The 26,476-nt window shown below is 50.4% G+C and overlaps 2 protein-coding genes and 1 non-coding gene across 4 annotated transcripts; 2 read left to right on the top strand and 1 right to left on the bottom strand.

Moving 5' to 3' along the window:
- Positions 1-282: 282 nt before the first annotated feature.
- On the bottom strand, positions 283-5,731 carry LOC122364310 (ataxin-3-like). The gene is made up of 7 exons (XM_043334566.1): positions 5,674-5,731; positions 5,585-5,621; positions 4,894-5,058; positions 3,106-3,242; positions 2,642-2,796; positions 1,996-2,319; positions 283-1,775 (listed from the first exon to the last, which is right to left on the bottom strand). The coding sequence occupies exons 2-7, from the start codon at positions 5,606-5,608 to the stop codon at positions 1,675-1,677; spliced, it is 906 nt and encodes a 301-aa protein (XP_043190501.1). The 5' UTR covers positions 5,609-5,621; positions 5,674-5,731; the 3' UTR covers positions 283-1,674.
- Positions 5,732-6,387: 656 nt separating this feature from the next.
- On the top strand, positions 6,388-26,194 carry LOC122364301 (AP-2 complex subunit alpha-like). Of its 2 annotated transcripts, none has more exons than XM_043334544.1 (18): positions 6,388-6,576; positions 7,072-7,145; positions 7,628-7,839; positions 8,120-8,208; positions 8,624-8,798; positions 11,643-11,913; positions 14,135-14,285; positions 14,925-15,093; positions 15,415-15,552; positions 15,841-16,155; positions 16,674-16,871; positions 18,361-18,501; positions 22,343-22,587; positions 22,903-23,032; positions 23,419-23,557; positions 24,104-24,248; positions 24,550-24,751; positions 25,015-26,194. In XM_043334544.1, exons 2-18 carry the CDS (start codon positions 7,082-7,084, stop codon positions 25,090-25,092), a joined length of 2,862 nt encoding a protein of 953 aa, XP_043190479.1. In that variant the 5' UTR covers positions 6,388-6,576; positions 7,072-7,081; the 3' UTR covers positions 25,093-26,194. The 2 variants fall into 2 exon arrangements, with proteins under 2 accessions (XP_043190479.1, XP_043190489.1); XM_043334554.1 differs by having other exon boundaries at positions 6,395-6,561.
- Trnaa-agc lies at positions 13,842-13,914 on the top strand. Its single transcript has one exon. It is a non-coding gene; the product is annotated as a tRNA-Ala (tRNA).
- Positions 26,195-26,476: the final 282 nt, after the last annotated feature.

Here is a 26,476-nt window from a genome sequence, read left to right as displayed (position 1 = left end):
TCTCTTTCAACGAACCTCAAGGGTCTACGAAACTTATTTCATTGCATATACAAATATTTTGTGGATATTGTTGGCGGGAACACAATATTAGCGGGTAGAGTGTTCGTAATTAAAACTTTCACGATGTTCGTTCAGTCGTTGCGCCTCATAGGCCATAGCCAGTTACACAATTGTTCTGAGCGTCATGCTCGATCTCGGTCGCAGCATATTAGGCTTACAACATTAAATCTACTTATCTCTATTCAGGTCCTGCTTCAGCAAGTCAACTCTGCACACGACAGCTCAGGGCCAGGAGGTTGTATTTACCCGCAGGCACATCGCCACATTGCTGGACCTCGGTTTCAAGAGTTGGACTGAGAATCCCACAGTCTATCCTTGGTAACAGGGTTTCAACTGATTCAAAGGCACCAGCTGGTAGCATGAAAACAAAATACAGCCGAAAGGCATTTCGCTACCAATTTAAATGAATACTTGGACATCAGTCTTGCTTTGTCTTCAGACGGTAGTGTAGTGTGTCACCTGATTAAATAGCAGCAAACATGACATCGTATACTTTCTCTACGAGGTGATCGTGAAAACATGTAGTGACGGGGATCAGACTCTCCTTACAGCATGTAGAACGGCACAAGAAAAAGACCGCGAGTCAGACCAAGCTCTGTCCGACAGAGCCCAAACGACCGGCTCACCTAAAATTACTTATTGTGGTCAGTTTACAGCTTCAGCTGTAAAAACGCAACTAAAACACGCTGGTGTTGATTTATCACGCAGTGTTATAGCAAAAACGCGATGCATAAGTTACAAACATAAACGCGCTAATTCGGTCCTTCTTGGTTTCAAAACAAATAAAGTGAAATAAGCAAGTGAAAATAAAGGTCTGTGTTTCTGCTATAGTTCGTTTTTTTTCAAAAGGACGCTGGCTCAAAGTGCAATATCGAAGCTCTCACGTGAGTTTTGGCAGCTTCAGTGTCTGGCCAAGAATTTCTTACCGAAAAAATGATCGATTTCAAATTGTGCACGGTAAGTAGCTGGAAATTGTTTCTTAAAAATGAACATTCTATAATGACGTCACTGGTGGCAGCAGGCACCCAAATGTCCGTGCAATGGGACAAGTGTCAACGAATTTGGGTGAAACTTAGTTTTTCACTGTTGCCGAGCATAATCGAGTAAGCGGTTCCGTCCATGATAGTTATACGTTACATTGCAATACGTGTTCGACAGCATGACGTCAGCACTGTTCCCATATCTGGTTCCAAAACGCACATATGGAAGTTATCGGGAAGAAATCACATGTTAAAATTAGTCGACGTTCGATTTTCTCAGGTTCAGTTTTTGCTCGTTTTGGCGGCTAAAACACGTGCTTGTTCGAAAAACATACTTGGAGCCAGCGTCCTTTTAAAAAAAAAACGAACTATAGCAACCTTATCTGAGGCGACATGCACGGTAATGCGTATCCAACGTATCACACTATCTTGTGTGAGTACCCACAATATGACTGTCATTTAGTAGTAGCAAGTGCGCTACTCGCTACTGATAACGAGCACAAAAATATCACTCCGCCCACACTTTCCGATGAAGTCAAGCGGAAATACCACACCAGAGTCACGAGTTGAATCACAGTGGGCGGCCCGGACGCGCGCGGCAGCGTCACGCCGGGCCGGAGGGGTGTCACGAGCGTTACGTGGTGGACTGACCGCCGTCAGGGCGCTGGAGTCGGTCCAGGAACGCCTGTCTCCTGGCGCGCACCTGTTCTCCGTCGGCTGGAGCAGGATCAGCCTCTGAAATACAGGATGTGACCGTCAACTAGGTGAATTCATACACGGTCCGGAAACACGTTTTTGCGATTATTCTTTGCGAGTTTGTGAAGTTGAAACAGCAATGCGATAGGTAAAAAACTTGTGCACCACAAACTAAAGATTCCGGTTTTCAGCCCAGCGAATTCCACCCTGACAGTCAGCTATGGCCTACGCTCAACAAAGAAGCAGCATGAATGCCCACCGGGCTGGAGGCTGAGCTGGATGGCGGCGCGCAGCTGCTCGTCCTGCTCCTGCTCCTCGGCCGCCGGCGCCGCCGACTCGGCCAGGCTGGCGGCCAGGGCGGCCTGCAGTTGCTGCTCCTCGTCCGTCGGCTGGCCGCCGGTGTCGCCGTCCAGGCTGGCGGCGATGGCGGCGCGTAGCTGCGGATCGTCGCCGGCCAGAGAGTCGATGGTGCGCTGCTCGGAGATGAGCCGCGGCTTCACCGTCTGCGTGACCGTCTCGGTCTGCAGCCGCTGGTCGGCCGCACAGCGCGGCAGCGCGCCCAGCACCAGGAATATCGAGTAGCCTGCCGCACAGCGCACACATTATTTTACGCTGGTAAATATGTAGTAAGTTAATAGTACGCTACAGTAGTGTAAGTTCGCCCATAAAGAGAGCTAATGCTATTATAATCGAGAAATTCAACGTTTAACGTCTGTTGCCAGACATCCGCACCCATAAGTTGATGACACCACGGTATGAGCTGGCAGGGGCGTACAACGAAGCCACGACGAGTACATATAAAATAAAGTGCATCAAGCATGTTCATTGTTCAGGGTGTCCCGGCAGTCGGTATATTAGTCTCATATGTATCGGTACGCAGCAGCATATATCAGCACTCAGCCTACCTTCCTGTCGCAGCTGGGCGAGGAACTCGGAGAGGTAGGTGTCGGACAGCAGCTCAGGCCCCGTCAGCAGCGAGTTCAGGTTGAACCACTGGCGGCCCAGTCGCCGAACCGTGAACCAGTGCTCCCGGTAGTTACAAATGAACGCCGATTGACCCCTGCGAGAGATCAGTGCCTTCGTAAGTCGATAATAAACGGTAAATTGACATAATATGCCGACAGTCGACACGTGTATGGTCGCCATCATAACTCAGCATTATACCTAAAAGAACCCAAAAGTGACTAAGTTCCAGTTTCAATGCTTTTATAAATAAAACAATACATGTTGGACACATTCTTCGCACGAAAAACCGACAACTATCAATGAACGAATAAAATGGTTCCACACCACACGACAATTTTTTTTCTCGAAAAACTTACGCAGACAGGTTATGTGGGCAGGATGTCATGTAAATAGCATCACTCACGCGATATTTTGTCGAGCGCTCGTGGCCCGCGGATCTGAGCTGCCAAACGGCACCAGCTCCAGCTCAAAGACACGCAGTGCTGCAGCGATCACTTGCACAGAGAAGTAGCCGCTGTCGTCCATATTCTGGGAGCCTGCCTAGAGGAAAACAGGGCAATTTGAGTCGAATGTAACCACAGGGACGACAAACAACACACATACAGACACACAAATACAAAGCGAGCATTCGTGTGACGTGTCGAGTTGCATTTCATTTTCGTCTCTCTTTGCATCGTAAGCGTAAAATATATTTCGAGCCCACTTCTTCCCATCTGCATTCTGGATCCTTTCGTCTGTGTTTTCCGTTCCACATTTTTTTTTTCGAGCCCCACAAAGCTTTGTCCGCAAATCCTCGTCTACATAAATCTGAACCTAACCTAAGCCTAACCTAACCTTGCCTAGCCTAGCTTAGCCAAACTTAACCTAACCTACCCCAAGGCAACCTTGACTGACTTAGCTTAACCCTCGCCGGCCGAGGGGGGGGGGGGGCCGCCCCTCCCCAAAGGGTTTTTTTCGCGATAGCTCCGAACACGCCGGCGATAGAGAGCTGAAACTTGGCATACATGACCTTTGATTCAAGCCGGATCTTTTGACATCAACCGCATTTTCGAGTCAGGTCAGGTCACTGACCTATGACGTCATAAGTGAACCTCTGCACGGTCTTCAGTTGTCGCAGCTTCGCAACGTCATCCCTTCCAGAGGAGCTTTCACAGGGAAATGAAACTTGCAGGACCTTATATCCATTAGGTGCCTCTCAGCTTGTATATCTCGGATTTTTCCTAAAGGTCATATGAGGTCAGGTCATTTTCGTGACCTCACCATATAAAGTGAATGGGGAAAATGAAAATTGCTATTCTGGCACCGGGAACGATCTCCAACTATGTCAATCACACAGAATCGTGATTTCATGCACTCCTTGCAAGGTTCGATGCGTCATTTTTGCAATGTTGACCTTGCGTGACGTCATTTATGACGTCATTAGAGTCATATTCGTTTTTCGTCAATAACTCCCGATCAAATTGAGCTAGCGAGTCCGGAAAGCCACCAATGGACTCAGGAAGACCTGCCGAATCAAATGATATGCAACATAACCTCCTCCAACCAATTTCGCGACCTAGGGGCGCTGACCTGACCGTGACCCAAGGTAAACACCCTAAGTTGACCTCACCCAAACAAAAATTATATCATTCGACACGCCTGAGCGAGGCAAACACGATGCTGCCAAAATCGCGGCTCTGCGGCCGTTTTTAGCGAAGTTATTCAACAAAAACGGATCAATACCTTGGGGCAGTTGACCTGACCTCAGAGGTCACCGGTTGACCTAGGACCTTAATATCGGGTATCAATCTCTGCGTCTCGTAACAGTGCACACACTAGTTTTTTCCGAGACGTGCTAACTTCACCAGGGAAGAAAGGGCGACGGGGTACCTGCCTCCCTCAGCTGGCGCATATGCAGAAAACCAATAGGTCCGGCGAGGCGAGGATTAGCCTAACCTTACCTGGCCTAACCTAACCAGCCCAACCCAGCTTAACCTAGCAAAATGTTAACTTACTCTTTCTCACCTAACCTAATCACCATAAAAAAGAAATGTGGGATGGGACTAAGTGTGCTATCAATATTGGCGCTTACCATGAAATATAAGATGAAGAAATATGATGCAAAAAAATGTGTGAATGAAGCAAATGAGGATGAAGAATTGGGCAACAAAGAAATACCATACAAGGATTTGCCTTGACCCAATCGCAATACCTGGACAAAGTGGCGGTACTCTTCACTGTCAACGCCTGCCTCAGACATTCGGCTGTGCTCGGCCTCATCCATCTGCTGAGCCAGGGTGGCCAGGTCGACAGCCGTGAAGTAAGGCTCTTGGAGTAGTGCATTCAGACAGTGCTGGGCACACAATGATCCCTCTTGCTGAAAAGAATGTCAATGTCCTGAACTGGTTCAAAGTAAAATGCAGTATTTGACTATTGTGCATGGGCGGCATGGGCGCGGGAACCGGGGGGGGCAGTGGGGGCAGCTTGCCCCCCTAACTTTAGGGCCGTGGGGGCGGTGCCCCCACAACTTTAAGACGGAATACCTCACTTTTTTGCAAATGTTTTCTTTTTTGTTGAAAAAGCCAAGGGATGAAAAATAAGTGGCCTAAAACTGGCGAGAAAACTAAATTTGGGGGTACCCTAGGTTGATCTCTATCATGGTGTGCCCCCACAGTCTGAAGTAGTTCCTGCGCCCCTGCTATTGTGTCAGTGGTACCTACACACTATTGTAATGTTACAAGTCTGTCTGAGCCTGTCAATCATATGAGGGTACATTATGCAGCAAATAACACATAGCAAACTCACAAATGTTAATGAAACATTTCCCAAAGACCAGTCCCAAAACAGAAAATTAAAAAGGACCTGACAATAATGGTGTGACAAAACTCTGATAAAACACTTACCTTTTCATGGAAAATCGAATCCATATTACACAAATTACCTATTGACTAGTCTTCTTCTTCTTCTTCTTGTGGATTAGGGCGCGTACCTATTGACTAGTCATCAATGCCAAAAAATCAACGCTTTCCAGCGTTCTCCACAGTTCCCTAATATTGATATATGATTCCCTAGCACGCCCTAGCACCTCACGCCCACGGCGTGGAAGTTTACTTTTGGGCCCTTCTGGCCTCTCATTGGTGAGCCGTACGCCCTACGTGAATTTCACCAATGAGAAGCCGAGTTAAGCTTGCCTTCTGACAGCGTTCTGATGCAAAAATAGTGATTGAACAGCACTAATGTGACGTCTGCGCTAGTAACGCTACTATGTAGAGCTACCATATCTACAGACGATTTGACGATTTTAGAGACAACTCTTAACCTAAACCGCAAGAAAGCCTTATTATTTCGAAGCGATGAATGAATCCCAGCTTCATGAAAAAGATTTTATAATGGATAATTTGGATATAAGTGGATTTTTAAATGGATGAGACGGATCATTTGGATTAATGAATATTAATGGACCAAAAGGAGTCGCATAGAAATAACTCTTTCTCTGGATCGCAGCCGGCTGGTAACGATAATAGGTATAAGTAGGATGTACAGGTCGTATCTTTTAGCGAAATTGAAAAAAGCTGTATAAACTACCATAGAAATAAAGAAAGACTACACAAGAATCAAAGAATGAATATTTAAAATATGAAAACACAACAAAAAATGCTGATTCTAGATACTTTTTTCCAAAATACTTGAGAAAGTATTTGAACATTGATAATTTGGTAGCAATTCACGCCACGAAGGGGGTGGATGTCGGATTGGAAGGGGCGGTTCGGGTCGGTGGCCGGTGAAATTGAGGTGTTTGTGTAATGTGTTTTGTGGTTTCCTTTCTTTGAAGGCATAATATTTTGGTCAACCGACATCTCTGGAGTTCGATTCTTCAAAAGTGAGGCCTGTAAAAGTAAGGAATTGGTGCACTATGAAAGAATGATGCGCGTCATTTATGTCTCATCAACATTTTCACCCCATTTTCTCTGAATAATATGCGTTTGGGGCATGGGGCTAGTATGCTATCGTTTATTTTTTCTTACTTTGTCCATTCTGAATATAATATGTCGACAAACCGTGTATAACAAATCATGTAAACTAATGTATTATCCTAAATTCGGAACTGCACTGTCGTGACTCATTTCTTCCTGGTTGGTGAGGCAGGGGGTATTAGTATATAGGTAGCTGCCAGTGATATTTGATTTTTCAGTGAGCACTGCATAGTTAGATTTGTCTGCATGAGTCAGTCTGGTTGCCCAGTCAATAGATGGTAGGGTGCTGGTGTTTGTGTGGTGAGAACTGGGAGTACCTACATGTCCTTCTACAAAGTCAGGCTGGTCAGAGAGGATTTAAGGAGTGGCAAGCATTGTTAGGCTTATGCACCTCCTGACAGGTATTGTGCTTTCAGGTCTGGCAGGATGCCTGCCGTCCGGGGAGATGGTATGAGAGGGCTGGCTGTCTTCATTTCTGATATCAGAAATTGTAAGTATTGTTTTGAAATTTAATCTAACAGCCTTTTTGTGTGTGCTTGCCATTATTATTTTATACGATCTTTCAATATATGCTAAGCAGAAATCTAAGAATAACACCATGATTTTGCCATAAACCTCTAGGTTAGCTCTAACCATTAATCAGTCTTTTTATTTATAAGGAAATGGTTCCTAGTGCTTACAAGAACACTCACCAAGGGATTTAGCCATATTTGAGATCAAACTGTTCAAATGACAGGTTTATAAGGCAGAGTGATTGTTACCCAAGTTCGAGGGTGTTATTTCAACTAGTGTCCTTGGAGGTGAGATTAATAGTTGCTAAATCTGAGGCTGGTTCTGGTTGTAGTTGGTTAGGCTGGTTCAGGGTTAAGTCAGTTATATTGACAAAAATGGTTACACAACATTTAAAATGCTTTGGTCATTGCCATAATGTTTTCATGCTGCAAATTGTTTGAAAAACATCATCTGTTTCAGGCAAGAGCAAAGAAGCTGAAATTAAGAGGATAAACAAAGAATTGGCAAACATTCGTGGGAAGTTCAAAGGTGACAAAACATTGGATGGGTATCAGAAGAAGAAATATGTGTGCAAGCTGCTCTTCATTTTCCTCTTGGGCCATGACATTGACTTTGGCCATATGGAGGCAGTCAATCTGCTGTCCTCAAACAAGTACACAGAGAAACAAATTGTGAGTATTGAAGGAGTTTGATCATTATCTTTTTCATTATGAGTAAGTTCATTTATGCTTTCTTAAGATTTGTCTGCTGATTATTCCTATTTATACTATGAGTGATGCATTTTATGTTAGAGATTAGTGACCATAATTTAATTGTTTTCCCAAACCTAGAAGAAGAAGAAGAAGAAACCTAGAAGAAGAAGAAGTGCCCATCTTTGGATGAGGTATTATGAATGACCAATGACCATTGACCAATAATCATGTGGCTGACAGATGCCATCATTTTTTTCAGGGCTACCTGTTTATTTCGGTGCTCATCAACACAAACTCTGATCTTATCAAGCTCATCATACAAAATATCAAAAATGACCTGGCTTCCAAGTAAGTCACATGTTTAATATGCACCATGACCACTTATGTGTTGTTTGGTGGGCACCTTTTATTTACGAATGGCCTCTTTAGGACAAAGTTCAACATTTTTTAAGTGAACATGCTGTTATTTTGTTCAGAAAATTATGTTAGCTTATGTGGTCACCCTCTTTCACGATGAGCCGGTGAGATAGTTCAAGTTATAGCTGTCGCGTCGTCCAAATGCTGGCAACTGCACCAATCACAGAGCCCCCTAATGACAGGTGTACCTGTTTGTCGCACTCATGAACCCAGAGACTGTCCGTCGCGTGTAGCCCGCCAGTGACGGGTGTGTGTTCCTTCCTGCCTGTTTGTCGCGTCCAGGATCCTGGTGACTGCCCTCCCGCTCAGTATCCCACTGACGGGCGAACTCGGTTGTGCCGCCCAGGAACCCTGTGCACGTCAACCTGGCGATGCAGTGCATTGCCAACATCGGCAGCAAAGACATGGCCGAGGCGTTCGGCCAGGAGATCCCGCGCCTGCTCGTCTCCGCAGACGCCATCGACGTGGTCAAACAGTCGGCGGCGCTCTGTCTGCTGCGTCTGTTCAGAACCAGTCCGGAGGTGAGCTACTGCGGCCGGAGAGAAATTCATGATGTCGTTTGAAGATCCTGTAAAGGGGGACGAGGTCAAGAGAGGTCAGTCTTACGACGGCCATAAAAGGTCGATCATAGATCGCCAATTATGACCGCTGTTCCGTGCCTGTTTTTTATTACATTCAGGTCATCAGGCTCCACCATCGATGTGATTGCCACGAATCGGGGTGTAGAGCGGGCCGGCACGCTTCACTGCCACTTCAGTCCCCACAACTGGACTCGTGCTCTGGTACTGGTCCCCGGCCGCCGCCCGGCCCGGTGTGCGGTGACCGGGCGGTGCTGGCGCAGACTGGACACGACGGAGGCGAGCCGCCGCCTCAGTGACGTGGACTGGAGCCCTGTGTTCCACACTGCCGACCCCGGTGAGCAGTGGGACTATTTTACGACCGTGACGGTGCCCATTGTGAACAGCCTAGCCCCCATTCGGAGGGTCAAAGTGCGCAATCCGACGGCGCCCCCGGTGACAGAGAACACAAAAGGTCTGATGTCACAGCGGCGCGCGGCGCTCCGGGCCGGTGACCGGGATCGTTATAAGGACTTAAACCGACAGGTCAGGTCGGCTGTCCGCCGTGACACGCGCGAGGAGATCGGCCGGCGTATAAGTGAGGGCGGACCGAGCTCCATGTGGCGCAATGTGCGGCCGGTTATATCGGGAAAACGGCCGACCCGACCACTACCGGACGCGGACGTGGACGCGATAAACCAATACTTCGCCAGTGTCGGTACCTCCACCGCCCGACAGGTGGACTCTGGTGGCCCGCGGTTGGCAGTGCGCCTGCCCCGTGTCAGCACCGGCCGGTTCCAGGTAGCGCCTGTTACACCGGAGCAGCTGCGGCGCGTTATCGGCCGGATGGCGAGCAGCACGTCGTGCGGGGCGGACGGACTGTGTGTGCGGTTCATCAAGCAGTGTTTCGACTCCATCTGTCCTGTCATCACCCACATTGTCAACACCAGCATCAACTCCCACACCGTCCCAACATCATGGAAACTAGCCCTAGTCCATCCTATCCAAAAGTCGCCCAAATCCACTGACCTATCCAATTTCCGTCCCATATCAATCCTACCAACCATCGCCAAAATAACCGAACGTGTCGTTTATGAACAGCTTTTTACGTACTTTACAACCCATCACCTTTTCTCCTCTAGTCAACACGGTTTTAGATTGAACCACTCGACCGACACAGCGTTACTCACTGTAACTGACAGAGTGTTTGAGGCCATGGACCGGAAAGAGATCACCCTTCTGTGCCTTTTAGATCTATCAAAGTGCTTTGATGTTGTACCTCATGATGGACTTCTGAGAAAATTGGAGCTGTACAATGTAGACACTCGCTGGTTTAAGAGCTACCTGGCGGACCACTACCAGCAAGTAGTAGCTAGGAGCCAGCGAGGCTCATGTGATCTGTCGTCGCCTCTGCCGAACCCGATCGGAACTTACCAGGGGTCAGCGCTCGGTCCGCTGTTGTACAGCATCTACGACAACGACTTGCCGCTGTATGCTGATGACGCGTGCATAGTGCAGTACGCGGACGACACTCAGGTTCTCGTGAGTGGCAGGCCCGGAGACATTGGTGCCCTTGTTAGCTCCATGGAACGTAATCTTTCGCAACTTGCTCACTGGTTTGGCAAAAATGGCATGAAAATCAACGCTAAAAAAAACACAGCTCATAGCTCTCGGCACTCGACAAAATCTTCGACAGGTACCAACCATTTCTATCAAGTTCATGGGCACGACTGTCTCCGGATCTCTCATGGTGCGGAACCTGGGTGTCGTATTCGACCAATTTATGACTTTTACCGCGCACATTGACGATGTGGTTCGGCGCTGCACAGGCATTTTAATCGGTTTGAGTCACTGCCGTCATAGTTTACCTTCTGCGACGCTCACAACTCTAGTCCAATCTCTAGTCGTATCACTTATTCGCTACTGTCTTAGTGTCTACGGAACCTGTAACACCACACAAACTGGTCGGCTACAGAAAGTGTTGAATTTCGCAGCACGCGTCATCTCCGGGCGTCGAAAATTTGATCATGTGAGTGACGTCCTTCATGAACTGCAGTGGCTTTCGGCGCGCAATTTACATGTTTTTCACACGCTGACATTGTTAAAGCGCATTCTGTCTACCTCTCAGCCCGAGACGTTATCCGCCAGCCTCACGCTTCGACGACATGTTCATCAGCGCGACACGCGACAGAACGAGCTGCTGAATGTGCCTACCATTAGATCAGAATCCGGTAGGAGACGCTTTTTATACTCAGCCGTGACCGCTTTTAATGACTTACCACAAACGATTCGCGACCTAGGCCTGAGCCCATTTAAAAGAGAGCTGCGGAGGTATTTGCTCCAGCAACAGACCGATGCCGGCTAGTGACGACCCGCTCGCGGGAAGTGTGATTGGGTGTGAGTTTGTGAGAATGAATTCGTGTACGATATGTGTGACCAACTATCCTTATTTTTTAATTGTGACCCTGATCCTAGAATAGCCACGCTTGTGTGGAATGGGTCTATGATGTGAAATAAATAAATAAATAAATATTAGCATGCCACCGTTTTCCCCATATATGGAAGTTCTGTGCTGGCGTTTCTTGGCCTCTCGTTGGTGAACCGCTCAGACCACATGAATTCGACGAATGACAGTCGAAAAGCTCTAGCAAGCTGGCAGCCTGGTGATGAAAACGGCGAATAACAGGGTTATCGCCATGAATGGAAGTGGCATCAACATGTTTGTTGGATCGCACTCATGTCTATTGGATTGTGCTCCGCGTCTGCCGCTCGTAGTGCGCCATACCTGACTCCCTGCTCCGCCACCAGGTGATCCCGAGCGGCGAGTGGACCTCGCGGATCATCCACCTGCTCAACGACCAGCACATGGGCGTGGTGACGGCGGCCGTCAGTCTGATCGAGGCGCTGGTCCGCCACAGCTCGGAGGAGTACCGCGGCTGTGTCAGCCTGGCCGTCTCGCGGCTCAGCCGGATCGTCACCTCCAGCTACCAGGACCTCCAGGACTACACCTACTACTTCGTGCCGGCGCCCTGGCTGTCGGTCAAACTGCTGCGGCTGCTGCAAAACTACCCACCGCCTGGTGAGAGGGCCGTTGGTTTAGGCCGCGTTCGATGTCTCCCGGACGACATATATATTTTTTTTTCTCTCGGGCCGAAGACGCCGTTTGGTGTCGATGTCGCGAAGATTATACGTGACGTTACTTAGAATCTTCGTCGTCCACGTAGAAGCTTCTGAGGGTACTACGGTCGGAAAAGAAGCCATTATGGCTCACCTTTCGAACGCGGCGCTACAGCAGGGTTTACAGGGTGGGGCAGAAAGATTTACCTCTTGATTTTCTTAAATATTTCGGCCCCGAACAAAGATATGAAATTGATTTCTGGCACATATATGCAGTAACATGTACACATCTCAGCGACGGCATTATGACTCCATAGGGTCACCTTTGTCCTTCACCACTGCCTCGAAACGTTCCTCTGCGGAGGGGCACGAGCGCCGCACGGTGTCCCCGCCAAGATTCGACGGTGCCGTCTCGAGGGCCAGCTTCAGGGCGGCGATTCTGCTGTGTGCCGCTGCACACACCCTCCTCTCCAAGATGGTCCAGATCGCGAAGTCCATCGGGTTCAGGTCTGGACTTGATGATGGCCGAATGTCTTTGTCCCAGAACCCAGGCATGTGGGTCTCCCACCACGGTTGAGCGATGTTGGCCGTTTGCGGCGGCGCGCCGTCCTGGACGAAGACGTATCCGTCTCGGAACGACTGAGTGACCCAAGGCAAAGCGTGTTTCTCCAGCAGATGGGCTTAAACCTGTAAATTAGCTTTTACAGCCTCCTTGATGAAGACCAAGGCTCCTTTTGAGCCGTCGGATGCGACGGCAGCCCAACCAAAGACACCAGCAAGCTGCTGGCGACGAAAAATGGTGCGAATAGCAGGATCAATGCTGGATGGACCATCTGCCAAAAAGCTGACGCTTTGGGAGTGTCTCTGGGGCTCAAGCATGAAAATGTTGTCATTGGACCAGAAAAATGCCTTGTTACCGGCGCTCCTCATCTCTTCCTATGTCTTTTGGGTCCTGTGTAGCCACTTTTCCCTGGATCCCGCCGAAATTAGGTGCCGATGTTGCACACTGTATGACATGAAGCCCAAGCCGTCGTTTATGATTCTCCTGGCGGTTCTTGGCGAAACACCGAGTTCCCTTGGCAGTTTGCGCATGCTTCGCCTAGAACTTGAAACACCTTCTTGTGCACGATATTTACCAGCTTTTTGAAGCAGATATCCCTTGTTCTGCCTGGCATGGACTTCGTCGACACTAAGGCTGTCTTTTTAAGTCATTTAATTACATTGCAAACAGTTTTTACGGCAACACCGAGCTGTTTGGCAACGCTTCAGGAGCTATGGCCAACCTACTTCAGCGCCGCAATTTGGGCTCTCTTAGTCATCTTCGCTATAGCTCGCCAACAAATATTACAAAATGCAAACAGGATCATAATGTTGATACATGAGTCAGTTAGGAAGCTGCATGCAAAATTTTATCAAAATCCGTTTATAACTTTTTGCGTTATTGACCGAAAACAAACAGGTAAATCTTTCTGCCCCACCCTGTACAGTGGTTGTTTACATGTGTGTGTAGTTTCCATGAAAACCTTAGCAGAGCTGACATTTTTGCTTACGTTTCTATAGAAACCGAGCAAATATAATTTATTCGAAACTCTCCCTTGTTAGGCGAGATAGATGTAGAATCATCCTGTCTTTGGGTGATATAACTGAAGGCGTACATACAGTTGAATTTTTCGTTTGGACTCGCCGGTAATTGTGCTCTGTGGCCACCACATCGCTTTCACGGCGCGGTGCTTAGGGTAGGGTGGTTAGTGGGTTTGTTGACAGCGGGCTGGTCAGGCCGGCCCCACGGGTGTCTGGTCCGTTTGTTTGGAGCATGATGGGTCGGGGTCTGGTCTCAAATTTACATACCTCCCCTCGCCATTCTGAGTACGCTTCCGTCACCTTGCATGTGGGGCTGTAGCTCAAGTGGTAGAGCGCTCGCTTAGCATGTGAGAGGTACGGGGATCGATACCCCGCAGCTCCAAATGTTTGGACCAAGACGACATATTTGTCAGATGCGGCCTTGGTTCGAACAGAGCGTAACATCAGAGGAATCCGAGTTCCCACCTCGTTTTTTCAGGCGTGTTTTTTTATTGTGTCGTAATGTTTCCGGGTATTTTTGGGTAAGCCTGTTTCTGAATAGGTATGTGGCATGTGCATTGTGCATTTTGTACGCTTACCGACGCTGTTATATCCGCTTCCAGACGACCCGGGCGTGCGCGGCCGGCTGAACGAGTGTCTGGAGACCATCCTGAACAAGGCCCAGGAGCCGCCCAAGTCCAAAAAAGTGCAGCACTCGAACGCCAAGAACGCGGTGCTGATGGAGGCCATCAGCCTCATCATTCACTCGGACAGGTGAGCAACACGGGAAAACCACATAAGAACGGAGTGCTGGGAGACTGAGCGGCATACCAACAGCCTGGGGTAGGTTCAAATGGAGCTTAGCGACCGGTGTAGTATTCAGATTTCAGACTGAGCAAGACCGAGATACCTAATATTCCGGAGGGCCAGACAATAGTCGGAGATGACATTTAATCGGAGCTGAGAGAACGATATAGCATTTAATCGGAGCGGAAAGCCTAGGCTGACCGTATCAACTACTGCCGCCTGAAAGGTCACTGCTATTGACAGACAGCCCCTGCTGTTTATCTAAGCCAGCTGAGTGTTATTTTTAGAACTGGTTTGAGATAACGTATGCAGTTCGAATTCAACACTTGCCAAGTGGTCGTTCTGGCGATTGGCGGAACCATCTAATGATTAAAAGAGTTTTGTTACGGCAGCTTCTGCCAGTCTTTTGATCGCTAAAAATGCAAAGATGCTTATTAAGTCCGATGTTCTACATTATTTGCGTGTGGCTGGGGACGATCAGAGAACGCTGACTCGACAAGGATAGTCATTTATCATCGCTAAAGACGTGTGTCTGACGTTCTAAATGGTATTGCATTTGCCGACCTGCCGTTTGACACGCTTCTGTTTTACCCTTTGCTCCGGCAGCGAGCCTCAGCTGCTGGTGCGCGCCTGTAACCAGCTGGGTCAGTTCCTCACCCACCGGGAGACCAACCTGCGCTACCTGGCGCTCGAGTCCATGTGCCTGCTGGCCACCTCCGAGTTCTCGCACGAAGCCGTGAAGAAACATCAGGAGACCGTCATCAACGCGCTCAAGGTAGGGCGATATCATCGTTAATGACTACCATGGTATTAGTGACTACCGTTACCATCAAAGTGGCCATACCACGAAGGTCGTTTTAGGTGGACGACGTTCGTCATGGTGGATGATACTCGACAATGGTTTTATGATTTTTACCTCCTTGATTATTTTTAAATTCCACCTCCAAGACGCAGGTCGGTATAAAATCAGTGCCGCCGGCAGCTGCACGGCCGCCTATGCTGGTAGGGACGTATTGGTGGATATAGGTCTGTGTTTACCCGTGCCGCTGTGTGTAGCACCGTATTTAATTTACCGGTATCTTTATCCGGTCCACAGACTGAGCGAGACGTTTCGGTGCGCCAGCGGGCCGTGGACCTGTTGTACGCCATGTGTGACCGCACCAACGCCGAGACCATCGTCCAGGAGATGCTCAACTACCTCGAGTCGGCCGACTACTCCATCCGAGAAGAGATGGTACGGCTTCCACTAATTCAGTGGTACTAGGGGATTGAATTGATGATGGGAGTGGTAGTTATGAACATAAGAAGTGGCATGCTTTCGACCACCGGACTGTGAATATTAGCTCGTATATTGCGTGTAATTTTTCGTGTCTCAATCTGCTTGTCCAAATATGTCAGTAGGACTCTCTTTCCTCACTGTAGGCGAGGCATTGTACTGCTTACGGATACACGTATAAGGACGTTGTATGTCGATAGTCAGTGATACCAGTTTTGTGACGTATCAGTTCGCCTTTCCGCGCAGGTGCTGAAGGTGGCGATCCTGGCCGAGAAGTACGCCATGGATTACACCTGGTACGTGGACGTCATCCTCAACCTGATCCGGATCGCCGGCGACTACGTCAGCGAGGAAGTCTGGTACCGTGTCATCCAGATTGTCGTCAACCGAGAGGACGTGCAGGGATACGCGGCCAAGACGGTGTTTGAGGCGCTGCAGGCGCCCGCCTGCCACGAGAACATGGTCAAAGTGGGCGGCTATATTCTGGGCGAGTTCGGTAACCTGATCGCCGGCGACGCCCGCTCGGCGCCCGCAGTACAATTCAAACTGCTCCATTCCAAGGTGACCACCAGCTTGGTCTATAATGGGAAACGGTGGAAGCGGGCGGGGGGCGAGTAGCCAATATGCTGTTCTACGAATTTGATTTTAACGGACATGATTGTAGAAAAATGGCTTTGCGTTCGTGCTCTTCGGTCGAGAAACATTCTTCAGTATCCGTGAAACGATTGCGGTTTTGATTGCTCGCCGCTCGGTACTGCCTGCGGTGAGTAAGCCGTTTCGTGTGGTTGCCTAATGCCTATCTGAGCTCTCATAGCCGCTTGGTTGGAAAAGCACGATTTCTGGATATTGGCAGTTGAATCATCAGTCACTAACACCAGCTGCAGCTGATTATTGCATCTGTGGACGTAGAAAATAACAATGGCTCGAAAAAACGTATATGAATGATAGGAGAATTACGCCTTTCTCCTTGGAGATCCATGGACATTCCGACTAGTTCAATAGCCAAAACTGTTTTGGAATAACTCAGTCATATCTCATTCTCATCGAATAACCGTTCACTGGTATCCCTCTGTTTACAGTACCACCTGTGCTCGGCGCCGACGCGAGCGCTGCTGCTCTCCACCTACGTCAAGTATATCAACCTGTTTCCGGAGATAAAGTCCCAGATCCAGGACGTGCTTCATTCGGACAACAACCTGCGGTCGGCGGACGCGGAGCTGCAGCAGCGCGCCTCCGAGTACCTCAGCCTGTCTGTGCACGCCACCACAGACGTGCTGGTGAGCGGCCGTTGTTATAATTCTTGCTACTTAGACTTAGGCGATGGCTCTCTATATTATGGTAAAATATTACGGTACAATATCGGGAGCTCGCATCTGGCTGTTTTTTTTGTGTTTAGTTATATCCAAACTCATTTTCCTCTTTGGTCAATTTAACCCGCGCCCGGCTGGGGGTCCTGGATTTCCACGCCCTGCTGGGGGGGGGGGGGTTTGAACACCCCCCCCCCTTGTAACTCGGCTCCTGGGCCACGTAGCGATACGCGAAAGGCGGCGTTCGAAAGAGCGTCAAAAATAATGAGGAAATCACTTCGGTCAATTTTTTGGTCACGTCAAAGGTCAGGTCACCAGAGGTCATTGAAGGCAAAATTTCGCCGATTTCCAGGTCGAATGTCGAAAATTTCCAAGAAGCCAACGCATAACTCGGAAACCAATAGAGCTACAGCGCCGCGGAAAAGCGCATTCGATAGCCCTATTAACGCCCTTTCTGAATAATTCTCTCAGATTTGACCTAACGTCAACGGTTTTGCCTGCAGGGGCAAAAACTACAAAAATAGCCGATTTTTTTTTCGGAAACAGTTTTTCTGCAATAACTTTTGACCCAAGCCTTGTAAGAGCTTACTTTTACCGGCATCGTGTTTCTCTCGTCAAGACGCATCGAATGAACTATAACTTGACCTTGAAAGGTCAACTTGAAAATTTGACCTCAGGTCAAGGTCATGACCTGACCGGAAAGGGCCATGTTGCATATCAGTCGATCCGTATCATCGAGCTGAACACATCTAAGGTGTTTTCATCGCTCTAGCATGCCTCTATCAAAAGTTATTTGCGAAAAACTGTTAGATACCATTCGTGACCTAAGATGACCTCAGGGCATAAACAGGGGTCACGGACACCATTTTCATGTTCAGTGTGTCTAAACCACTTGTAATTCAGTGTTTGGGAGTGTTTATAATGTCTTTCGCCCAAAAGAGACGCATTTCAATTTTCTCCCATTGACTTATAATGGGGAGGTCGCAAAATTGACCTGACCTTAGGTCATCGATATCAAAATTCTGAGATATACATTTTGTACATGCTATTGCTCTTAGCAATCGCTGAAAGTTTCAAAGCGATCGGTCACTCGGTGTAGCTATGACAGACATTGAAACTTTTTATGAGGTGAGGTCACTTCAAGTGACCTGGTGACCTGACCTTGAATGACCTTGGTCTGAAATTTTCACAAAATGTGTAGAATTGATGCATGATAAGGTGTACCAAAAACGGCGGCGCTCCGCGCCGCCGTTTTTGAGATATGTATTTGCGAAAAACCACAAGGGGGGGGGGGGTGTTCAAACACCCCCCCCCCCAGCAGGGCGCGGGTTAACTTCGGTGATAGAATATGGTGTGCTGTCATTTGACCATATCGAAAGTCATATTTCTTATCTCATCAACAGCTCACTTGATGTCATCGAGTCAACATTTCACTGAAGTTCACGCCTGTTTCTCTCAGGCAACAGTGCTGGAGGAGATGCCGCCCTTCCCGGAGCGCGAGTCTTCCATCCTGGCCATCCTGAAAAAGAAGAGCGGCCGCATCCCGGACATCAGCAAAACGCCGCGGGCCGCCAACCCGCACGCCAGTGAGAGGCCACAGGTGGGTATCAAGTCACGTTGAACGCCACATATTGGGTTTCAGGGCAAACCAAATGTAACTGCCTGCAGAGGGCTGCTAGACGTGCATGTTTGATTTCTCACTTAGGGACAGCCCACGGAAACGCAGGTAATTGTGGAACGGCCAATGCTCGTACTGGTCACTCGATGTTAAATCCATCTCAATTATGTTGTGTTTTCTTGCTCAGAGTCCCCACTAATTTATTTATTTATTTATTTATTGCATGTCTTAGTGGGATCCAACAATGTTGGCTTTTACCGCCACAGTGTCAAAGTACATAAAGGACACGTATATCACACAGTCGTTGAAGCAGATTTCAGAGAACATGAGATAAAAATAGGTATGCCCACGCGAGTGTGATAAAACGTATAAAATTATATAAAAGTACGCACATGGCACAGCTTGGCTAAAAATCACAGACAAAAAAAAAAAAAACGGATGATAGGTGGCGCATCTATGACTGGCTCGCGTATGCTGCTCTTACGCTGGCTCGGAAAGTGGTCGGGTTGATGTTTTGTCGCTGCTCGTTGGGCAGACGGTTCCATGTCCGTAAAGCACGAACTGGCACGGTCTTGTGTGTGACCTCCATCCTGCATCGCGGTGCGTGTAGGACACCGTCGGTGGCCGAACGAGTGGTCCGCTCGGACACATCCGCTCGGGCACACACAAGCGATCTCAGGGCTTGTGGAGTGTCGGTGCAGTGCACAAGTCTGTGCACTAAAGCACAGTCTCTGAGCTCGATTATTTCGGCAAATTTCAACCAGCCCAGTTGTCTGCGAGCGGCTGAAACGTGATCGGTTTTCTTTTTACCGGTGATTATGCGGATGGCGAAGTTCAGCATCTTCTCGATGCGATGTTGTAGCTGATGCGTGGGCGGAGCCCATGCAGGCAGGCAGTAGGTGACGTGAGGCATGACCAGGGTTTGGATGAGCGTTGTCATGGTGGAGGGAGGCAGCGTGCCTCTCAGCTTCCTGAGCGTGACGAGGGTGCCATACCCGCGCTGCACGACACGGGCTGTCTGTCGTTCCATCGACAGAGTCTGATCAAGTAAGACGCCGAGAAACTTCATGTGTTCAGTGCGTTCCAACCTGATGCCGTCGAAGGTGATGTTGAAGTTGGTTACTTTTTTGACAGACGAGGTAGTTCCCACCAGTGTCATCTCTGTTTTGTCAGGGTTGACTTTCAGTCCGTTGCACCGGAACCATGCAGCCACCGCTCCCAGATCAGCCTCTACGTTCCGCTGAAGCTCAGCAAGACCGTCCGCGGTGGGGAGCGCGCTGTGCATAAGGACGGTGTCATCAGCATACGATACTACCTTGCAGTTGGCGGACAGATGACATGGCATGTCATTCGTGAGGGTGTTGAAGAGCCAGGGCCCCAGAGTGCTACCCTGTATCACGCCAAAATCGACCGTTGCCAGCTCGGTGCTACCCCGCACACCCTGTGTTCTGTCCTTAAAATAATCTCGGAGCCAGTGGTCTGATATTCCGTACCAGTTGAGTTTTTGCAGCAGTCTTTCACGATCAACAGTGTCAAAAGCCTTGGAGAGGTCACAAGATGTCAGACATGTCACTTGGCCCTTGTCTCTGTTGGCAGCTATGGCGCTCACTACGTCTACCACAGCGTCCTCAGTCGAGTGCTTTGGGCGGTAGGCATATTGCGTTGGTGTTAGAAACTGAGTTTCAGCCATGAACTCGACAAGCTGCAAACTTACGACCTTCTCTGCGAGCTTTACTATCACACTGAGAACACTGATGGGCCTGAAGTTAGATGGCAGCGTCCTGTCTCCTGACTTATGAATCGGTACTATAACCGCGCGTTTCCAGATAGCTGGGACTTGCCCAGAGACGAATGACTTGTTGATGACATACAAAATATGTGGTCCTATCACAGGGAAACACTTCCTCACGAGCTGCAGAGACACGCCGTCACTGCCCACAGCACTCGAGTTCGACATACGTCTCAGAGCGTCTCCGAGCTCGGGAAGAGTCGCCACCCGGACGCGATATGCAGCACTGGTCACCACCGGCGGTCGGGGCGGCAGCGGAGGGCCCGGCTGGGCAGCTAGCTCCTCCGCTATGCGGCTTCCGACGCCGGCGAAGTACCTGTTGAAGGATGTGGCAGTTGCTTCGTCCAGACCGACGTCAGCTTTGTTCTTGGATGAGCTCAGGGCGAACGAGCGCAGCGTCTTCCACATCTGTGTTGACGATGTTGGTGTCGAGAAGAACTCAGCGCGCGCCCTGGCGAGGCGAGATCGGAACTCACGGCGGAGGCGAGAGTAGGTCCGCTGAGCGCTCTCGGTGCGCAGCGAGTCCCTCTGTCTCCGCGCCAGGTCTCGTCTCGCCTGCAGCTCTTGAAGGTCTTCGTTGAGCGTCAGCCATGGACATTCCGGGTGTTTGAGACGGACTTGTTTCAGAGGGCAGTGTGTGTCGATGGCTGCATTCCAGATGTGAAGGAACGCTGAGTATGCCTGATCAACACTTTCCGCGGTGTAGAGTGGAGACCAGTCTGACATCAGCAGGTCCAGACACAGATGGTTGAAGTCTGTCTGTCCAACTGACCGAGTGGTGACCGTCCGCGGCTTCTTCTTTATCCGTGGTAGCGGTGCTTCTACCGCGATCAGGTCATGATCGCTGACGTGCACCTGGATCACCGACCCGGCCAGACCCCCGCTGATGTCGTTGGTGACGATGTGGTCGATGAGGGAGGGCGTCTGTCCTGGGTGAGTCGGCTCTGAGATGAGTTGAGTCAGGCTCAGATCTGTCAGTAGCGCAGTATACTGAACGGTGTCAGGTTTGGTAGGCTTCATGAGGTCTATGTTGAGGTCACCGAGCAGGTACAGACGGCTGCCGGTGCCGACCGCCTCCAGCAGCTGGTGACGTAGCGCCTCCAGGTCGTCCGTCGTCCGTCCGTCCGGAGGTCTGTATGCCGCTCCGATCACCGCCGACCGGCCGCCGGCAAACGACATCAGCAGCCACATGGTCTCCAGGCGGGTGTCGACAGGTGACGATATCTTCAACTTCGTCACAGAGATGCCGTCACGGACCAGTACAGCCAGTCCACCGCCTCGGGCCGTCTTCTGACCTCGCTTGGCCCTGGCTCGATCCTGTCGAAAAACTTGATACCCGTTGAAGATCAGTAAGCTGCTGCTCACCTGCTCAGTAAGCCACGACTCAGAAATGCATAAAACATCCAAGCTGTTCTGTCGTAATATCAGTCGTGTCTCGTCGATTTTAGGCACGAGAGAGCGTATGTTGATGTGGCCGAGTTTAAGCCGTCTCTGCACAGGGACGTTAGCCTGTCGCGCTACTGGGCCGGGCGCGCTGTCCCCAGAGACGACGGTAGGGTACAGCAGCGTCCTTGGCCGGGTCGGCCTGTTCTCGCGCATGCTGGACCTGCTGCCCCAGATCACGTCACAGCCAACTCGAGCCGGCCGCGAGTCGTGTGCTGGATGGTGTCGCCCTCTACTCCGACCACCAGAGCGCCCCAAGCGTTTCAGGGTCTCCATCTCTGTGGGTGACAGCAGAGGTTGAGGTTGACCGAGCGCTTGATGGATGGCGCTAGTGTCGGTGAGCTCTAGCGCAGCCCGTAGGCTACGAAAAGCTGATCGCAGTACATTCATGGCGCGGGTGGCAGACGCGGCGCGGGCAGTGCTGGGTATCAGAAATATGTCCATACGGCGACGGAGCTGCTGTACTCTGGTTAATCGATGCTGATGATTGTTTAACGGGGTACGGGCGATGATAGACGATGCTGAGGGTCGTCTATGATCACTGATGGTCCTCTGATGTTCGCTAACGTTCCCCTGATCTCGCCCCCACAGGGTCTGGGCACCTCCGACACGCCGACGCTGCTGAGCACGGCCGGTGGAGCCGTGCAGCCCCCGTCGGCAGCCGCGCCGACCAACACCGGCCTGCTGGTGGACGTACTGGGGGACCTGGGAGGCGGCGGCACGTCCACCGCGGCCGCCCCGCCGGCCACCAACGGAGCGCACCCGGCCAGTCCGGCCGGCGGGGACTACGGCGCCGCCGCCGCAGCCGTGCACGACCAGCAGGCCGCTGTGAAAAAGTGAGTTCATTCCGCACACCGATATGACAGGGAACCAAGCGCTGATGGTATTACGTGATAAAAATATTGTTCTCGCTATCTTGTGTGTGCAACAGGTTCCGAGAGGCGCCGAACGCTACACACGGGATAGGGATGGGGAGAGGGAGGCGGGAAATCTCCTCTCTTGGAGAGGTACCGGGGGATAAGCACTGATCTTTTGCGCCGATTCTAGACAAGAACATATTTTGTCTTCGTTGATTTTACAGTTTAGTCTCATGCAATGAATTTTACAAAAAAACTTACTTAAGCCTTATGCTGATTTATCCCTTCCTTTAGGTTCATCTGCAAGAACAACGGCGTGCTGTTTGAAAACGACATTCTGCAGATCGGTATCAAGAGCGAGTACCGGCTGAACCTGGGACGGGTCGGCATCTTCTTCGGCAACAAGACGCCGATGGCGCTAACGGTGAGAGATTGGGCGTCCGCACTGGGCTTGGTATCGGTGTGGAACGGGTGGGAAACGGGATGGACTGTTGGATTTTGGGGCTGTTTAAAATGAATGAACTAAAGCCGCTTCCCCGTACCGAGCAGCGGACGATATTCTTGTATATTTGCCTGCTATGCTCAATACTCATCGATAATTTTGTTTTGTATCGATTGTCTTGATGAGATTAATTGAAAGGTTTTTCACAAAAATATGTTTGGCGTTTTCTCGTATTTTTTCTCTAGACATATGATTTGACCCCGTCTTTGGTATTTAAAATGCCAGATGTGTTTGGCATCACTTACACGGCACAGGCTGACTGGGTCCAATTTTTCCGCCACTGACGCTCTGTACGGCCGTCTCCACAGGGTTTCAGCACATCGGTGACTCTGCCTGACGGCCTGACCAACCGGCTGACGGTCCAGGCCAAGCCCGTGGACGACAACATTGACGGAGGAGCTCAGGTGCAGCAGACCGTCAACTTTGAGCTCATCGAGGAGTATGTGGGTAAGTGCAGTGGTTGAGATCGCAAGAGTAGCTAATGATAGTGAACAAGTGAAAACTAACTACAACGTCCTTACACAAAATATCATCCACAATAATGTTCCAGTGATCCATAACGTTCCCGGTGCCAGAAGCACCGTATTCTAAAGCTGTATTTGAGTAATTTGATCGCTGTTTTTATGTAAGATTTCATTGTGACGGTAGTACTTAATACGCTTGTCCAAGCGTGCACGCCAGCTTTGACCTTCGGCTCGTGGTTGTAAGCGAGTTTTGCGCAGTGTACACGACGTATATCGTCATATATTTATGCATCCGTCAGTCGATGGGTGACGAACTGCTACGTCAGCACTCTCGTGAGTCCGTGACTCGTAGACACGACCGACAAAAATCACTCGCGATCACGCCATTCCCAGCAGTTTACTGGTCGCAAGTCAACGGAAGCCGATACGGGTGCCATCAGATGCGTCCCATCCTGTACTAAACCTACGTTACTACCGCGGCTTATGAGCTGTTTACCCTTCCGTATGTGACGTTATGTCCTTTCTGCAGGCATGCCGGACCTCTCCGTCAGCTTTATGTACAGCGGAGTACAGCAGAAGCTACACCTCAAGCTGCCCGTCACGCCCAACAAGTTTATCGAGCCGACCGAAATGAACTCGGAGGCGTTCTTCGCCCGCTGGAAAAACCTGAGCGGGTACGTCTGGTTATGGTGTTTGGATGGCTGCTGTATCACCTTTTTTACTTGTTATCATTCAAGTCTTCTTTAAGTTATTTTCTTTGTCACTTTAGATCCAGATATTCGTGCCTTTGTCGGAATTCTACCGAAAAAAGTAGTATTTTTTTCGACGTGTTCTCGCTCGGTTAGTAGATTTTTGGGCATACGCACTAATATTTTATAAGGCATCGTGTTACCGTTCCTCGGTGCTTTTTCTCCGTAAGTTATCGCACATCCTCTCAGACTCATCGAAATTCACAAATCTCGTCTTTTCTCGCAGTCCGGCTCAGGAAGCACAAAAGATCTTCAAGGCCAAGCTGCCGATGGACGCCAGCCTGGGCGGCCGTCTGGCCGGCTTCGGCATGCAGCTGCTGGAGGGCGTCGACCCGAACCCGGAGAACTTTGTGTGTGCCGGCATCCTGCACGGGCGCGGCGTGCAGGTGGGCTCGCTGCTGCGGCTCGAGCCCAACAAACAGGCGCAGGTGAGCTGGCCGGCGCTGTCGTGTCAGATAAGACTGCCATTACTGACGTTTTTGTTACTGAGTCGCTGACTGTTGTAAACAATCTGTGAACGAACACTTTTTGGTAAGAGATCAGCAGTTATGCCTTCACGGTATGTTTTTACCCCCATTTTATTGATGAATTATGTGGTGATAATTAATCGATGGCTCATTGATATCTGCGGAGGATTTATTTCCGGTCGCCGTTGGGCGATTCTCCTGACGCCTCTGTGTCCCCGCGGCAGATGTACCGGCTGACGATCCGCTCCAGCAAGGAGAAGACGTCCCAGGTGCTCTGTGATCTGCTGGTCGACCAGTTCTAGTGACGTCTGCGTCCCCCGGGCGGCCGCGGCCGGTCTCTGCCGCCGCCGCCGCCGCTGCCCCATTCCAGCCGCGCGCCCCTCGGTGGTGCGGCGCGCGCCGGCCGCCCGGCGCCGCGTGTGTGACTGTCTGAGCCGCGCGCCGGGCCGAGAGGAGCACCACCACCCCCCTCTGCCCCTCCAGCTGTCCCCTCCCCTAACCCGTACCGCCGTGGCACCCTGTATCCGTGTCGTCCTCGCCCCCTACTCTCCTTGCTATCTGCCGGTGACAATGTAGTGCTGTTGTCGACAATCCCAGCTTTACCCTCTTGTACCCTTCAGCCTGTTGGCCGTATATCTCCCCAGTATGAGCGGATAGTTCCATGCTTCCTGTCTGCGCGAGCGTATGATCGTATACACACACACATACACACTCCTGTCGTCGAGGGCGGTATAGTGTTGGTTATTGTTTTGATTTGTTATTGGCTTATGTGGATATATTGTATTAGGATATGACTATGGATATATGCCCGGAGCGCAGCGGCGACTACTTCAGGCCACTGAGGAGTGGACGGCGGCTGAAGGGCGCCGTTTAGCACGGCAGGCGCGTCCGCGGGGCGGCGGGGGAGTGGTCTGATGACGACGGCTGGCGGAGCTTTGCAAGGACTGAGACTGTCCGGAATCACTAGCTGCGCCGGGCTGAGACACTGCTGGTCCGGGCTGAGACCCGGCTGATCTGAGGGTTCAAGCCCGGCCGGTCTGTGGTCTGAGACCCGGCCAGTCCCCGAACTCAGATCCTGCCGGCATATGAGTCTAGACCCGGCCGGCCTGCGAGTCGAGACCCAACCAGTCCGTGAGTCCAGACTCGGCCGGTTTGAGAGTCCTGACCCGACTGGTCTTGTGAGTCTAGACTCGGCCGGTCTGTGAGTCGAGACCCAACCAGTCAGTGGTCTGAGACCCGACCGGTCTGTGGTCTAAGACCCGGCCGGCCAGTGGTCTCAGACCCGACCAGTCCACTGAGACCCGCTCTCACCGTCTCACCACGGCTCCGCTGCCCTCTCGACCGGACACACCGGACCCAGCGGCGCGCCGCCCCACGTCGGCTTCAATAAATCTGTGTACCTCGCTCCGTGTGTGACGAAAGAAGGCAAGGCGTGACGGATGGACGACCCGAATCTCGACTACCAGGGAAGTTATTCATCAGCGACCTCATGATTATTTGTACTTCTTTTTTTGTCATTTTTTGTTGAAGGCTTTTTGCTTTGTTCCCCTTTGAACCTACCCCGAGGCTTCTTGGTTCAGATGTGAGGGCGTTTTTACGCCCAGCTAGAGGGCGTCACTGTCGAGCAAACTTGATCAAACTGGCCACTGGACCAGCATGTCATTGGTGAATGGTAATGCATGCGTA

The sequence above is a fragment of the Amphibalanus amphitrite genome, unplaced genomic scaffold, assembly GCF_019059575.1.
Source record: "Amphibalanus amphitrite isolate SeventyFive unplaced genomic scaffold, NRLGWU_Aamphi_draft 000027F_arrow, whole genome shotgun sequence".
In the NCBI taxonomy this organism is placed as follows: domain Eukaryota; kingdom Metazoa; phylum Arthropoda; class Thecostraca; order Balanomorpha; family Balanidae; genus Amphibalanus; species Amphibalanus amphitrite.
Note: the sequence above shows the minus strand (reverse complement) of the source record. Positions and strands in the feature narration are given on the sequence as shown.

Excerpts from the sequence above, each read along its gene's own strand:
- LOC122364301 (XM_043334544.1), top strand. The coding sequence starts at position 7,082 with ATGCCTGCCGTCCGGGGAGATGGTATGAGAGGGCTGGCTGTCTTCATT. Across the intron at positions 15,094-15,414 it reads CCGTCATCAACGCGCTCAAG|ACTGAGCGAGACGTTTCGGT; the intron begins GTAGGGCGATAT and ends TCCGGTCCACAG. Across the intron at positions 24,249-24,549 it reads CGCTGGAAAAACCTGAGCGG|TCCGGCTCAGGAAGCACAAA; the intron begins GTACGTCTGGTT and ends CTTTTCTCGCAG.
- LOC122364310 (XM_043334566.1), bottom strand. The coding sequence starts at position 5,608 with ATGGATTCGATTTTCCATGAAAAG. Across the intron at positions 3,243-4,893 it reads AGTACCGCCACTTTGTCCAG|GCAGGCTCCCAGAATATGGA; the intron begins GTATTGCGATTG and ends GTTTTCCTCTAG. Across the intron at positions 2,320-2,641 it reads CGCCCAGCTGCGACAGGAAG|GCTACTCGATATTCCTGGTG; the intron begins GTAGGCTGAGTG and ends GCTGTGCGGCAG.